This window comes from Culicoides brevitarsis, chromosome 2 (assembly GCF_036172545.1).
Source record: "Culicoides brevitarsis isolate CSIRO-B50_1 chromosome 2, AGI_CSIRO_Cbre_v1, whole genome shotgun sequence".
Lineage (NCBI taxonomy): Eukaryota > Metazoa > Arthropoda > Insecta > Diptera > Ceratopogonidae > Culicoides > Culicoides brevitarsis.
Window position 1 is genome coordinate 5355678 of NC_087086.1, and position 15005 is coordinate 5370682.

The 15005-nt window shown below is 23.8% G+C and overlaps 1 protein-coding gene across 3 annotated transcripts in view; it reads left to right on the forward strand.

Moving 5' to 3' along the window:
- LOC134832476 (LIM domain transcription factor LMO4.1) overlaps positions 1–15005 on the forward strand; it is a 97342-nt gene that overhangs the window by 58969 nt on the left and 23368 nt on the right. For 2 of the 3 annotated variants that reach the window (XM_063846505.1, XM_063846504.1), the window contains exons 3-4: positions 11435–12275; positions 13728–13881. In XM_063846505.1, coding sequence (XP_063702575.1) covers positions 12071–12275; positions 13728–13881 — 359 coding nt within the window. In that variant the 5' untranslated portion in view covers positions 11435–12070. Of the gene's footprint in view, positions 1–5109; positions 5189–11434; positions 12276–13727; positions 13882–15005 lie in introns of those variants that run through there. The other variant, XM_063846506.1, reaches the window with a different exon arrangement.

The following is a 15005-nucleotide window of genomic DNA, read 5'->3' on the forward strand; positions in this document are numbered from 1 at the left end:
AAAATTAAAATTTTCCAAGCTTTTAATTTTAATTTTAAATAGGCTCAAAACGACTAAAAATCAATATTTGTTAAGAAAAATTCTTCAACAAAATTTTTTTTTTTAATTTTTCTGAAGAAATAATAAAAAAAATTATTTATTGTCTCATAAAATCAAATTTTATAGCCATTAATTACTAATTTTGCCTCGATAAAAACTCAAAATTGCGCAATTTCTGAAAATGAATTGCATCTGCTATCAAAATAATAACTCCTTTCTTCTCCATCTTACCTCGAAGCGCAAAATAATTGTCCCAAACAACAAATTTCTAGCGAGACAGAGAAGAGAAAGGAACATTGCTCTACTTATACAACTAAGTAAGGAGACATGTATTTTAATTAAATTCAATTGTATCCCTTGTACATTTCTACTAGCTAGATACATTCATTAACAAAATGTCTCTGCTCGGTACGTCTCACAGGTCCGTAGATGCAGAAAAAAGTATTAAACAATTATTATTATCATTCATTTCGTCGTGTTTTGGGCGACGAGAGAGCGTCATATGTTTACAGCAAAGTGTAATTTAAATGTTTCATTCAATTTCGATTCAATTCATTTCGAGTTCTCGGTAAGTAGACGACATCCTTCATTCATCAAAACACCCGACGAGGAACGACAAGACGACGAGAAATATTTAAATTCGATCGTACAGGCAGCTACTTGTAATAGTCGAGTAATAATAATATAATGAAAGCAAAAGCAGATGTTGTTGGTCGCACGATATTTTATCATTTAATAATTTATTACACGTTTATATTTAACACAATAACACAACTTGCCTACTCGACGACTCGAAATTCCTCATTTTGATGCAACTTTTGTGTCTGACGAATTCTCCGAATTTTATTCAAATTTGAGATTTTTTTGATTAAAAGTTGAAGTAAATGTCCTTCGAAGGATGACAAGCACTTTACTTTTGATAAAACTATCATTTTTTGTCGCTTTGAAATTTTTTTTTAAATAGATTTCGAACAAAAATTCGATATTTTGTAAAAATAATAAGTCACGTGGTTAAAAATTTCAAAATGTGCATTAGGGAAATTTATAAATGTGCATTGGGTCGAGAATTTTTAATTTTTTCTTTAAAAAGATTAAAATCTGCAGACGAATTATTATTTTAAATATATTTTATGAAAAACATGTAAATTTTTTAAAAATTGAACCACGTGGTTTATAATCAAAAATTTAATTTTTTATTCATTTTAAAACAAAAAAAAATATACAAAACTCATTTTATTCATAAAAAATCAAGATATTTTAAAATTTTTCAAAGAAATAATTTATTTCTATAAAAAAATTTAAACATTAAAAAATAAAAGTTGATAAGTCACGTGGTTAAAATTTTTAAAATTTGCTATTAAGACAAATTCAAATGTTTATTGGGTCAAAAAATTTTAAATTGTTTCTTCAAAAACATCAAAATATGCCTTAGGATTAATATTTTAAATATATTTTATGAAAAATATTTAAATTTTTCAAAAAATAAACCACGTGGTTTACAATTAATAAATTTCAAGCAAAAAAAATACAAAACTCGACAATTAATTTAACTTTTATTTAATTTATTGATACAAAGTCAAGAAACTTGTCAGTTTTAATTATTTTTTAATTGAAAAATGTTCACTTAAAAATTTTAAAAAGTCACGTGGTTAAAATTTTCAATATGTACTATTAACACAAATTAAAATGTGCATTGCGTAAAAAAATTTTAATGAAAATTTCAACATTTTCATAAAATTTAATATCTTGAATGTTTTCAATCCAAACTAAAATAATATTTTTTTACTTACTAAAATATTAGGTCACGTGGTTTTTTTAATAAAATCAAGTAAAAATCATTCTTTCAACGCAAACTTTCAATATATCTCCTGAATATTTTTCCATAAATCGTCATAAGTTAATGAAATTTCTTGTTAATGACTTCTTAGCACACAACTTGGTCTCCCCCGCTGAATGTCGTCGTGTGATATGTTGTGTCGCAGCACACATCGTGTGAGCAGTCTGAATGCCTATTAATTCATTAATTTAATTAACATCAATGCAATGTTGAACATACTGCACCCAAAGGCAAACGGAGAGACCCATAGCGGGCGCAGAATTACGGGCAGAAAAGAGAGACGAAAAAAATTAATTAACAAATAATTGGACATGTTTAATGAGAGAGACAAATGGAAAGGTGGCAATAATATGGAAACTCCTTGGCGAAAATGTGACGTCACGGTTATACATTCCCCTTTTTTTCTTGCATTTATTTATTACATTATCGAGAAATCCCTTGAGGGAATTTACCGGAGAACGGAGGTACATAACAAAAGTGAGCCAATTAAATCATTCACATCATATATCAAATTCAAGCCAAACTAACTACACACATAACGAGAATTCATTATATTATTATTATTTTCTCTCTACGCGCCGAGCTCTACAATGTATGATGCGGTGCGCGCTAAACTCATGTGAATGAACATAAAAGGCTCCTGTAGCTCTGTGCGAGCGTACATGTGAATTGGAAAAAAGAATGCGAATCAAGCCAATTAAGCCGTTTGTACTTTCGTTTTAATAATCAAATTTAATTGGCTCTTCCAACACACACACTCGTCGTCGTCGTCGTCGGTTGTTTATTATTACGTTATTTTTTTACGAGTCGTATTCGTTAAAATAGTCTCTCCAAACTCAACTCACAAAAATACAACAAAAAAAAATAATACACATAGATATGCATACAAGTTGTTCTTAATTGCTAATTAAAATACACAACAATAATAAATACGGAACAAGCGTACCTTAATTTAGTAGAGTGTCGTCGTTGTCGTCGACGAGTACAGAGCACAGAGATCGCAGAGATGAGTGCAGAAGAAGTAATGAACGTAAGAAGAAGGAAAAATTATAATGATTGTATGATGCGACAAGAAATATTCTTTTCAATTAGAAGCAAGCAAGCGCGATATATGCGCCCAAGTTAGTCTAGTTCAGAATTTTAATTGTGAAAAATTTACGTTTTTCTGAAATTTTTTCAAATTTTTATTTTTTTTTATAATTTTTAAGCTTTGAAATCTTTTTTTTTATCGATTTTTAGATAAAAAATTACTTCAAAGGTATGCAATGAATATTACAGTTAGATCTTAGATTCGTTCGAAAAGATCTAAAGATTATACAAGATCTGATAGATTTTTTTACTTAATTTTTTTTTAAATGCAAATTTATACAAATATTCAATTAATAATTAAATTAATTTATTTTTTTTAATTTAATTTATTTTAAATTTTTAAAATTTAATTTTTTTTTTTAAATTTTATTATTTATTTTTAGAATTTTATTTTTACTTTTTATTATTAGAATTAATTATTTAAAAAAAATAAACTTTTAATTTTATACATTATAAAAATTTAATAAAATTTCTTTTAAAAATTTTTAATAAATATAAAAAATAATTTAAGGAAAGATATAAATACAACAAAAATAATTTCTGATAAAAAAAAAATTTTTTTCATACATATTTCCAAAATTTTAAACGAAAAAAATAACCTTCAAATATGCCTCTAAAAACATTTTAGAAAATATGGAAAAAAATCTTATTTTTTACATTTTTGGCAACCCTGAATTTAATTTTTTAAAATTTTTCAATTTTTTTTTTATGACTTTATAATAAAAAAAATATATTTAAAATGACAAAAAAATATTTAAAAAAAAAAAAAATTAATAAAAATGAAAAAATATAATTAAATAAAATTATTTTTTTTAATAAATTATATTTTTTGGCAACCCTGAAATTATTAAATTTAATTTTTTAAAATAAAAATAAATTTATTTATTTAAAAAAAACTATTTTAAAGAAAATTTTTAAATGAATAAAAATAATTTTCTTATAATATCTAAAAATAAATATCAAGCTTCGATACATAAATTCTTCACATTTTCTCACTAAATCATTAAAATAAATTTTTTTGAATCCTTTTTTCCGTTCTGTCATAATTAGTAACATTTTCTTCACTTTTTTTCAGCGTCATAAGCGCACAAAGTAATTACATTGACCTCACCCGAATTTTTTTCAGCTACAAAAATATCTTCTTTAATTAATCAAGTTGATCATTCATACGCCTTTTAATCAATTTGATATCACATTCATGCATATTCATCCATTCTAGCCTAATTTACTCCTATTCTCCGTTTTTTTTTTATTTTTCATACACATTTTATTATAATGAGATCACATACTGGAGCTGTATGTATATTGTGGAGGCGTGTTAAAATTAATTTAATTAGATACATTTCTGTTATAACATTTTTTTTGCATTTATTTATCATGTGCGTGCGTGCACACATGTTTGATTACAACAACAACGACGAGAGAACCCGAGTACTGTTCGTTGAAATGAAATCCAAAACCGGTTTCACTTTTTTTTTCGTGATTAATAATATAATTTAATTAGTCCTGTTTTTATTATAATAGCTGTACTTGTATACAGTATGTATGGTTCTGTACACGTGTATGGGTATCGGACTCACCTATCTTCGGTACGAACACTCATACATACGCGCATACAGCAGTATGGGGTAAATCCAATTTAATTTATTATTAAGAGTAAAAATCCTTTTATATATATTGACTCTCTTTTCCTCCTCTCTCTCATTTACTCACCATTCGTATATACATATATACGTATATAGCATATGTATGTATGCGTATATGTTGTATGTATTTGTATTATTTGTTCAAAAAAGGCATACGGAGTAGCAGCTGCTGTTACTGTCAATGCCGTCTCGGCCCGTATGTTCTATGGATACAATTCTAAACTGAGGGGGTCGTTTGTTTTGATATTTTCATTTCTTTCCTCAGTATTGTTTACATTTCGGAACGCAACGGAAGCACAAGACGACGTTCTTACGATAATTTTTGTTATATTTTTGCGGCAAAATTGAGTGAGTGTTAACTCAAAGAAGGAAAGAAAATAAAGAAATAAATCAAAAATTTGTGAAATATTAAAAAAAAATATATATATAATAATAAAAAACGTGCAATATATTAAAAAATATAAAAAAATAAAAAAATTAATTAATTGATTCAAAGATAAATTTAAAAAAAAGAAAAACACGCTCATTATTTGTTATTTAATTAAACAAATAATTTCGTGTTACAAGAAATAGAAAGGTACGAATATTATTATAATATATAATTAATGTTTAATTAAATATTAATTAACATGATTATTATTATTATTTTATAATTAAATTAAACATATATATTTTACATATACATACAAAATTCATTACAAAACGTAACATTATTAACTGTTTTAATTGAATTACCGCAAAACAATTCATATTTGGTCAGAAATTCAACAACATTATTCATTTTTAATACGCTCCCTAACATATATATTTTATAGTAAACATATATTTTGTATACAAAAATATACAATAAAATACAAAAAAAAACTTGACTAATAAAAATTTATAAATCCAATTAAAATAATATTTTTTTTAAATATATATTGAATAAAACTGACCACGTTATTACCTGATTTTTGTGACAAGTTGATAAATTTTTAATAGTAATCAACATCGTGCGAGTACATTAAACGTTGAAAAATTTTTCAAGTGGATTTATTTTGTTATTTATCGATAAATTACAGATTGGAATTCAATTAAATTTAAATTTATTTTTATTCGATTTTTTTTTCGGATATATCATGATATATCAACGAAAGTCCGAATCATTAAAAATAACTAAAAAAAAAAAGTTTTTCAACATGATGTGACAATTTCTCGAGTTCTCCTTCGTTAATGATCCATATTATCTTCTGTAAATCAATCATTATAATTCTGTACTTTTTTAAAGGAAAAAAAGGAAGAATTTTTATACATGCCCGTACGTCGCACAAACGTATGAGACACTGAATGAGAATCAACTAAACACACCATAATGATGAACAATCAAATCTTTTCTCGTTCTGTATACCACTTTTTTGTTGTTGTTTTGCTCGTTTCGTTCACATATGTGATGATATGATTTCAGTGATTCACAAAAAAAAATAATAATTGGATAAAATTTGTGTATCACTTTATAAATTGCCGGTATTTTTGTGAGACAACTCCGAAGACGACGACGACGACATAAAATGAGTCAACGCAGAGAAAGAGATAAAAGTGATTCCCACATAAAATAAAAATAATAAAAAAAATGTGAGAATTGATGCAAAAAAAAAATAAAAACAAAACAAAAATAATGAAGGTTGTTTGGGTGTCTGTGTAAGAAAGAGAAAGAGAGTTGCACAAAAAAAAATATAAAAAAAATAATGGATTGAGAGTGAAGTTCATTAAAATTAATTAGAGCACATCCATCGTCTCTAACTAACCACGATACTGTCGCGATATTTTTTTTTCGATTCGAATTCGGACAATGATGAATTGCAACGAACTCATTGTTAGAATTCACCAACATGTGTTTTTAATAGGGCTCTTAACTGTTTTTTTTTTTTTAATTTTTGTCATTTTCCTTTTCTTTCGGGATTTCAAAAAACTTGCGAGATTAACTCAAAAGCAAGAATTTCACAGCTCACAACATTAATTTTCTTCATTATATTTTTATAATATTTTTTTTTATTTACACGATTTTGCCGTGCAATGCGAAATAAAAATACCACAAAATCATTCAATTTTTTTCGCATCTGATTAATCAACTGCTGCTGACGAAATTTGATACATAACTTTAAAGTTTTTTTTTCAATTTTATTTCATGGCATCGCAACGTCTTTTAATTACCTACCCACGAATGCTGCTTGCCTATAGCATTCTCGAGTTAATTAATGTTGTTATAAAAAAAAAAGTTTTATGCGCGTAATGAGAGTAAATTTGCAATAAAATGCAACAAAACCACGGCAAAACATCTTGATACTTTGCGGGGAATAGGGGGGAATCGAAAATCGGAAAAATATTGTTTTATTGTTTTAAATGGGAGCTAATTAGCGTGAAAGTCTGAAGAAGATGATAAGTTTTTTATTGTTTTGTTTTGAAATAAAAAAAAAATATTAAATTAAAATATAAAAAAAAATTGTTTGAGGAATATTTTGTTAGTTTATTTTTTTTTCTAATTTATTAAATTATTTTAATGTCGTTTTTTTTTATTTTAATTTTAATTATTTTAATATTTTTTTTTATTTTTTTTTTTAATATTTATTTATTTTTTTATTTATTTTAAATTATTTATTGAATTTTAAATTAAAATTTTTTATATCAAATTTTAATTTTTTAATCAATTTTTTGAATAATTAAATATTTTCATATTTTTACGTTCTTTGTTTCAATTTTCGTCAAAACTAAATAAAAAAAATAAATATCAAAACTAAAAAATTAAAAAAAAAAATCGTCAGCTTCAAATTTAATATTTTATTTAAAAAAATTTCTCAAAATTTTCTAAAATTTTCATAATTTTATTTTAATAAATTAATTTAAACTGTAATAATTCCGTAATGTACATAATTTAGAAAGAAAATTCAAAATTCTGTTCTTTTAAAGAAAATATAAATTAAACATTTTCGTTTCAAAATTTTTTTTATGATAATTTTAAAATTTTAACTAATTTTTTTTTATATTTTTCATATTTTTTTTTTTTTTTTTTTTTTTTGAAAATTAATTATATTTAAAATTAATTTTTTTTTTTTAAATTATTTAATTTTTTTGCATTTTTTTTTAATAAAAAAAAATAATATTTAGGTACATATTCTTTTAAATAATTTAAAACATTAAATTTTTTTTTCGAAAATTTGTATTCGAATTTCGAAAATTTGAGAATTTCGAAATTATTTTCTAAAATTTTAATATTCGAATTTTCGAAATCATTTTCGAAAATTTATGTAATCGAATTTCGAAAATATTTTCGAAAATTTGTAAATTCGAATTTCGAAATTATTTTCGAAAATTTTTAATAAATGTTGGAAATTAAAAAAATTTGGAAATTAAAAATTAAAAAAAAATTAAACACAATCCAATTAAAATAATTAAATACGAAAATGCGCTCACTCATTTTTTTCAAACCAGAATTATAAAATTCTTTTTTTTTGTGTGTAAATAAAATATATAATTAACAATTTTTTTTATCAACAGCAATCAACAACTAGTTCAACTTTATAAATATTTTTTTAATTGTCATGGTACTAAATTAAAAACTAAATAAATGTACAGACAAATATTTAAAGAACGACACAAAAACCCAGAAAAAAAGTTATTTAGACACTCTCGATGTATTTTTTTCGTACTCGTAGTAAAAAAAAAATAATAATAACGAGAAATAATCAACAAGCAACGTTTGTTTGCAATTTTCTGCCTAAGCATTTATGAGAGCCATAGCGCAAAAAAAAAACAATAATATAACAAACAAAATGGTTAATGGGTAGTTTAACGATATTTTATTTTTAATCATCATCTCCTTTGTACGGTACGGGCATCCATGTGTTTCTTCCTCGTTAGCATCAAACGCTATATATATACAATTATTATATTGGATTTAATTAAATTAATTGAGGTCTCTTCTCTTTTTGTACGGCATGTACGTGTTTTGTTGCTATTTGCGCTGGGAATGAAGAAGAGAAAAAATAATTGGCAAATGTTTAAATATGAACATAATTGGCTAATTTGATATTTTTTGTACTTTATTATTTTTTTTTAAATTTAATTTAAAGAAAATAACGGTCGAAGATGACAAAATCATGCAAAGAATCAGAACCTTGACACCCACTGACAATATCTCAACTAATTAAATCAACGCAAGAAACGCAAGAGAGGAAAAAATTCTCAGCATGGAGTCCCAATTAAGTGTCTTAATTAACCAAACTCAAATCCTTTCGTACGAAGAACACTTTCCAACATTTGAGTTAACATCAACAACGTTCACACAAAACACACTCGAGCACCCAGAAGCTGAATTATTATCAAAAACTTGACTAATTTACACACACATTCAAGTAGTTTTGTGCAAAAAAAAAAAGTTTTCCGTTCATTCTTACAATTAGTTAGATTTTTCTTTTCGCACAAAAGTTCGTCATAGTTAAAGTTACTTTTTTTTTCGAGCGATGTGCGATGTGTGCTCGCTGCCTACAATTTTGTGTCCAATTAAAAAGTGCTCATTTTTTGTCATTTGAATTTTTTTTTTCATCATCTTCGTCGAGCAACTCAACACATGTTTTTGTGTGTTCTCCCTTGATGGTGTTATAATGAATTGCCTTGTGTACGCGCGCAATGATGATCCGCATCATATGTTTGAAAAAAAAAATCCACACATATATAAATAAAATAATTAGACGGTGAACTCAGCTCATGCAGGTTTCAATTAAGCTTGGAATATTTTTTTTTTTCAGTATTATTTGTTTGTTTGTTAATTGCAACAGTTAAAAAATTTTTTTACGTACAAAAAAAGGCATATTATGTTTATATAAGCATAATCTTTTAATTGGATCATAGGTCAAGTGTTGTAATTAAAAAATATATTTCTCGCAGTATTTTGCGCCACACACGTGTATGTGCGTTAGTTGGTTATTTATGCAGAATTGCGCGTCGAGTTGATGTAACATTGATAAAATTAATTGCTCAGTTGTGTGGAAGAAAATAATTATAAAAAAAAATAAGTGTAAGTGATACATTTCTCTCGCTTGCGGAGTGCACTTGTTTTTGGGATTGCATGATTTTTAAAAAGGAAAAATGCAGTTTTTAAGTTCTTTAAGAGTTTTGAGTATTTTAATTAACAGTTTTATAAAATTCTCGTGAAATTGAGATTTTTTTATCTTTTTTTTTTAATTATAAAGTAGTGTTAATTTCAATTGTAAAATTAATTTGAAAAAAGTTATTTAAAAATTTTTAAAAAATTATTTAAAATTTAAATAAATGAAAGAATCAATTTTATTTTTAATTGTAATTTTTTTATTTATTTAATTAATTTAATTTAATTTTAAATATTTTAATAAAAATGTTATAATAAATAAAAAATAATTATTTTATTAAAATATTTTTAAAATTAATAATTAATGTACGTTTTTTTTAAATTAAAAATTATCATTTTATTTTTTATTTATTTATTTAATTATTTTTAATATTTTTTAAAAAAAATTATTGATTTTAAAAAAAATATTAAGAAATAATTAGAAAAATATTTTTAATTTGTATATTTTTAAATATTTAAATTTTAAATATTTTCATGAAATAAAAAATAATTAAATATTATAAAAAATTAAATAAATAAATAAAAAAATAAAATAATAATTTTTAATTTAAAAAATAACATACATTAATTATTATTTTAAAAAATATTTTAATAAAATACTTTTTTTTATTTATCATTAATTTAATGAATCGAAAAATAAACATAAGAAAAATAAATTCTGATTTAACAATCTAAAAAATCTAATTAAAAGTTTAAAAAAATAAAATAACAATTTATTTGTAATTTAATAAATTGTAATTTTTAAACAAAATTTTTAAAAATGAAAACTTTTAATCAATTGAAAATTATTTTCTATTAAAATAAAATTTTTAATTATTTTTTAAATTATTATTTAATTTTTTTTTTTTTAATTATTATTTTTAAAAAAAAATTAATTATAAATTTTTTTTTATTAATTATATAATTAAATTCAAAGCTTCAAACTAAATTTTAACAAACAATTTTATTCTCAATTTTTTTCAATTAGTCTTGTTCTGAAATTAACATCAAAAAAACAATAAACATAAAATTTACGAGTAACTGGAATCATTTCAGCAACAAAAAAAATCTTATCTATGATCGCGTTTCGCCATCAATTTCTCAGAAGGACTTTTTCAATTAACATTTGTCAAAAAAAAAAAAGTTTATTAATAAACTCTTTCATGTAATTTACTCCATTCTCATAAAATTTATGTGTCTAACAACAACATACACTTATTTAATTTAATAAAACAAGCAAATTTTTAGAATGCAATCTATTATCATTATATGACCTGTTTAATGGCAATCTTTCGTTCTGTGAATTTTTATATGGCAAGGCAAAAAAAAAATAACATTAAACAACACAATTTTCAAGTCAATTATGGCAAAAGTAGTTGTATTAATCTTCTTTTATCTGCTCAATTAATCGTTGAAATTGTGCTTGAAACGAGCTCGAACAAAAAAAAAGTCGTAAAGAAAGAACGGAATGAGCTCCAATCAGGAGATGACAGAAATTGTAACGACGAGCGGTGTCGATACTGCACCTCATTAGCAAACGGCCCGAAAGTAACAAACATGTGTAACATGTGAAGAAAGAGAAAAAAATAATCATGCTTTTATTTATTCCCTAATTATTCATTTATTTCTCTCTCTTTTCTCTGCAGCAGCAACTAACGAACAATATTTACTGATATTCCCTTGTTTTTTTACATGTAATTACAGATTTATCATCAATAACGACGGAACAACAAGCAGCCAGTAATCCAGTGTGTGTGCCAAGTGCAGCAATTCATTATTTATAAATTACAAATAAATAAATAAATGTGAGCGAAAAAAAGAGAAGTACATGAAATACGTGCAAAACTAAGGAAAAAGTAAAAAGATATCGAACAAAACCAAATTCAGAAATAATAATAATAATCGTAAAAAAATAATAATAAAAGCGTGCGTGAAACACAGAATAAATTCATATTAAAAAGATATAGAAACACAATTATTGTTACATTTTACATGAGTGAGAGATAGAAATAACAACAACAACAACTACAAGTGTCAATACATTTTTTCCCGTGGACATTGTTGCACTAATGAGGCATTCTTCTCCGCGCAGCAAAATACTTATATAGACATCAGCGGTGCATTCAGGACCTAAAAGTAAAGAAAAAATTGCTCAGAGGCGTACAACGTCTTCTAATGAATTTAATAACACAGTGAATTCCAAAAATCAAACAAACCATTGAGGTTAACTTTCGTTAATTCTCAATAAAAAAGAGGAAAAACTCGCGCAAATTTTCTTTTTTTCTCACTTCGTGGTTTAAAAAAGCTTTCAAAATTGTCAAGCTGGCCGCCTCACTTGCGATGAATCCGCATTACCATCCGTATCCGGATATATCATCGCCGCACCATCAACCTCCCAGTCCAGATAATACAAATTATTCGGGCAACATGCCGAGCGCGCATCATCACAACGGGCACATGGCACCAAATCACATGGATGGACAACAGAATTTCCATCAGATGAATAATAATATGGGGCCTGTGAAATTTTGCGCGGGATGCGGCGGTAAGTAGTTGATTTTTATTAAGTTTTTATAGGGTTGATGAATCTTTTTTTTTGAATCTGAAATTAAAAAAAAAATTAAATTTAAAAAAAATTATTTAATTTTTTTTTAAATTAAATTATGATGAATTTATTTATTTAAATAAAAAAAAATTAAAAATCAATAAATTTATTAAAATTATAATAATTTAAATTTTATTAATTTAAAAAAAAATAAAAATTGATAAAAATATTTTATTTTAAATTAAAATAAAAAAAAAAATATTTTAAATTTTTATTTGAAAATAATTAATTTGAATTTTTATATGATTTATCAATTAATTAATAAATAATTGAATTTATTTTAAATTAAATTTGAAAATGTTTCATTTAAATAACTATTTTATTTGATTTTTTATAAAGATATTCTTTTAAAAAAAATTATTGAATCTAAATTAAAAATTTTTTTAGATATTATATTTTTTAGAATTATTTTAATTTTATTATTTATTAAAGATTATTTTTCGAGTTTTAAAAATACAAAAAAAAATAAAATAAAGTTTTCATATAAAATTGTCATATAAAAAATTTTCATATAAAATTATAATTTTTTAACAATGTTTAATTAGTTTTTAAATTAAATTATTTATTTTTTACGACTAAAAAATAATATTGAATAAATATCAAAATAAAAATAATTCTAAAAATAAAAATAAATAAAAAAATTAATTTTACAAAAAAAAAATTAAAATAATTATAAAAATTATTTTGGCATTAAATTTTTGTTTAAAAAAAATATATACAAAAATAATTATTTTTAAATAAAATTTAAAAAAAATAAATTTATTTTATTCAAAATAAAATCTTTTTATCAATTTTTATTTTTTTAAAATTAATAAAATTTAAATTATTATAATTTTAATAAATTTTTTGATTTTTTAAATTTTTTTATTTAAATAAATAAATTCATTTGTTTAACTATGTAAGTTATTAAATTAATAGATTTATTGAATTTTTAAATTTATTTTTTTAAATTAAATAAACTCATAATAATTTAATTAAAAAATTCCCTGAAAATAATATTAATTATAAAAATAAATTTCCTCAGAAATAAAAAAAAACGTAACCAACTTAGACAACAAATCTCGTGGAAATAAAAATAGCGATAAATTTAATTGAAATATTTAATTGACGTCAATTCAAACAGTTATTAGAGATATCCCATTAGCAGATATTGAAAAAATTGCTCTTCTTCTTCGTCTTTCGTAACAACACTAATTATTGAATTGATATTATTCTTCCTCTCCTTCCTCTTTCCCTTGATTTTATCAATTGTGCAAACAATAATGATAAAAATAAAATAAAAAAAAGTACGAACGAAGATTCATCACAATCACCCTAACAATCTGAACTTGATTACCACACATTGAGCACACAAATAACTTTTTTTTCTCTGTCTTTTTTTTTCTCTTGCAGGTAAAATACTAGATCGCTTTATCATGTGTGCATTAGACAGATATTGGCATAATTCTTGTTTAAAATGTTCATGTTGTCATGAGATATTAACTGAAATGGGTTCTACTTGCTTCACTAAAAGTAATATGATTTTATGCAAGAATGATTATTCAAGGTAAGTGAAGAGTAAACAATATTCGTTTTTTTCCTTCGCCTGTCTCTCGTTCTCCTTTTGTTATCGGTTCAAGTAAATAAACGTTAAATAGACAAAGTAATTTCTTTTGGTTTTGGTTTTTTTTTTCTGTGAAAGTTGGCACGACAGAGATTTGATACGACCTCAAACGTAAGGATTTAATGAAATTTTATTATATTTTGCTCGAGCCGTAATGAAAATGACGACAAAAGGACATTTAATACTGTTTTATTTTTAAGTTTTGTTCTCCAATGAGGCTACGGAGTGTAATCCATTTCCAATTGTTTGTAGTCCGATTTTATATTTTATTCTGTCGTCATACAATATTAAATTACAAACAATGGATAATTACACTTTGACTTGGTATTTGTCATGATTTGCTCAGAATTCCGAACAGTCGAACAGTGTGTTTCGGAATGAAATGAAACATGACCCAATGGGTCTTCTTCCTTGCTTTGTCAATGCTTTTTGTAAAAATAATAGTCTTTGTCAGTTTTTTTTTTGTGTCATCAGAACAAGTTCTCTCGGAAAGCACAAATTGGAATTGACAATAATAAAGGAAAACCAAAACCTCAAACGCACGCAAATAAAGTGTCGAGTTACGTGCCGATCGAGACAGGTAAACACGCGTCATTTGAACTCTTGATTTACGAGAACGAATGGCGGCATGTTTTTTAAATAGTTTTATCGGAAAAAGAGTAAAAAGTTCAGTAATTAGATTAAAATTACAGAAAAAATTATGAAAAAGTAAAAATTTTTCCATATTAAAAAAAATAAAATTTTTAAAGAAATTTATATGAAATTCTTTCAGTTTTTAAGAAACTTTGAAGTTGAATTAATTAATTAATTATTTTTTTTAAATTAGCTATTTTTTTTTAAATTATTTTTAAATTTTTGGTCACAGTTAATGATAAATTTTAAATTTTTGAGATTTCATCCTTTTAAATTCTTTAAATATTTTGCTTGGTTTGAATTAATTGGATAATATTTTAAACTTATAGTGACTTTTTTGGTATATTGAGACATCTTTCAAAATTTTTGACCAAATTTGTGAATCCTTGATCTGAAGCTTCATGTAAATTTTTCTTCTAAAATATATTTTATCT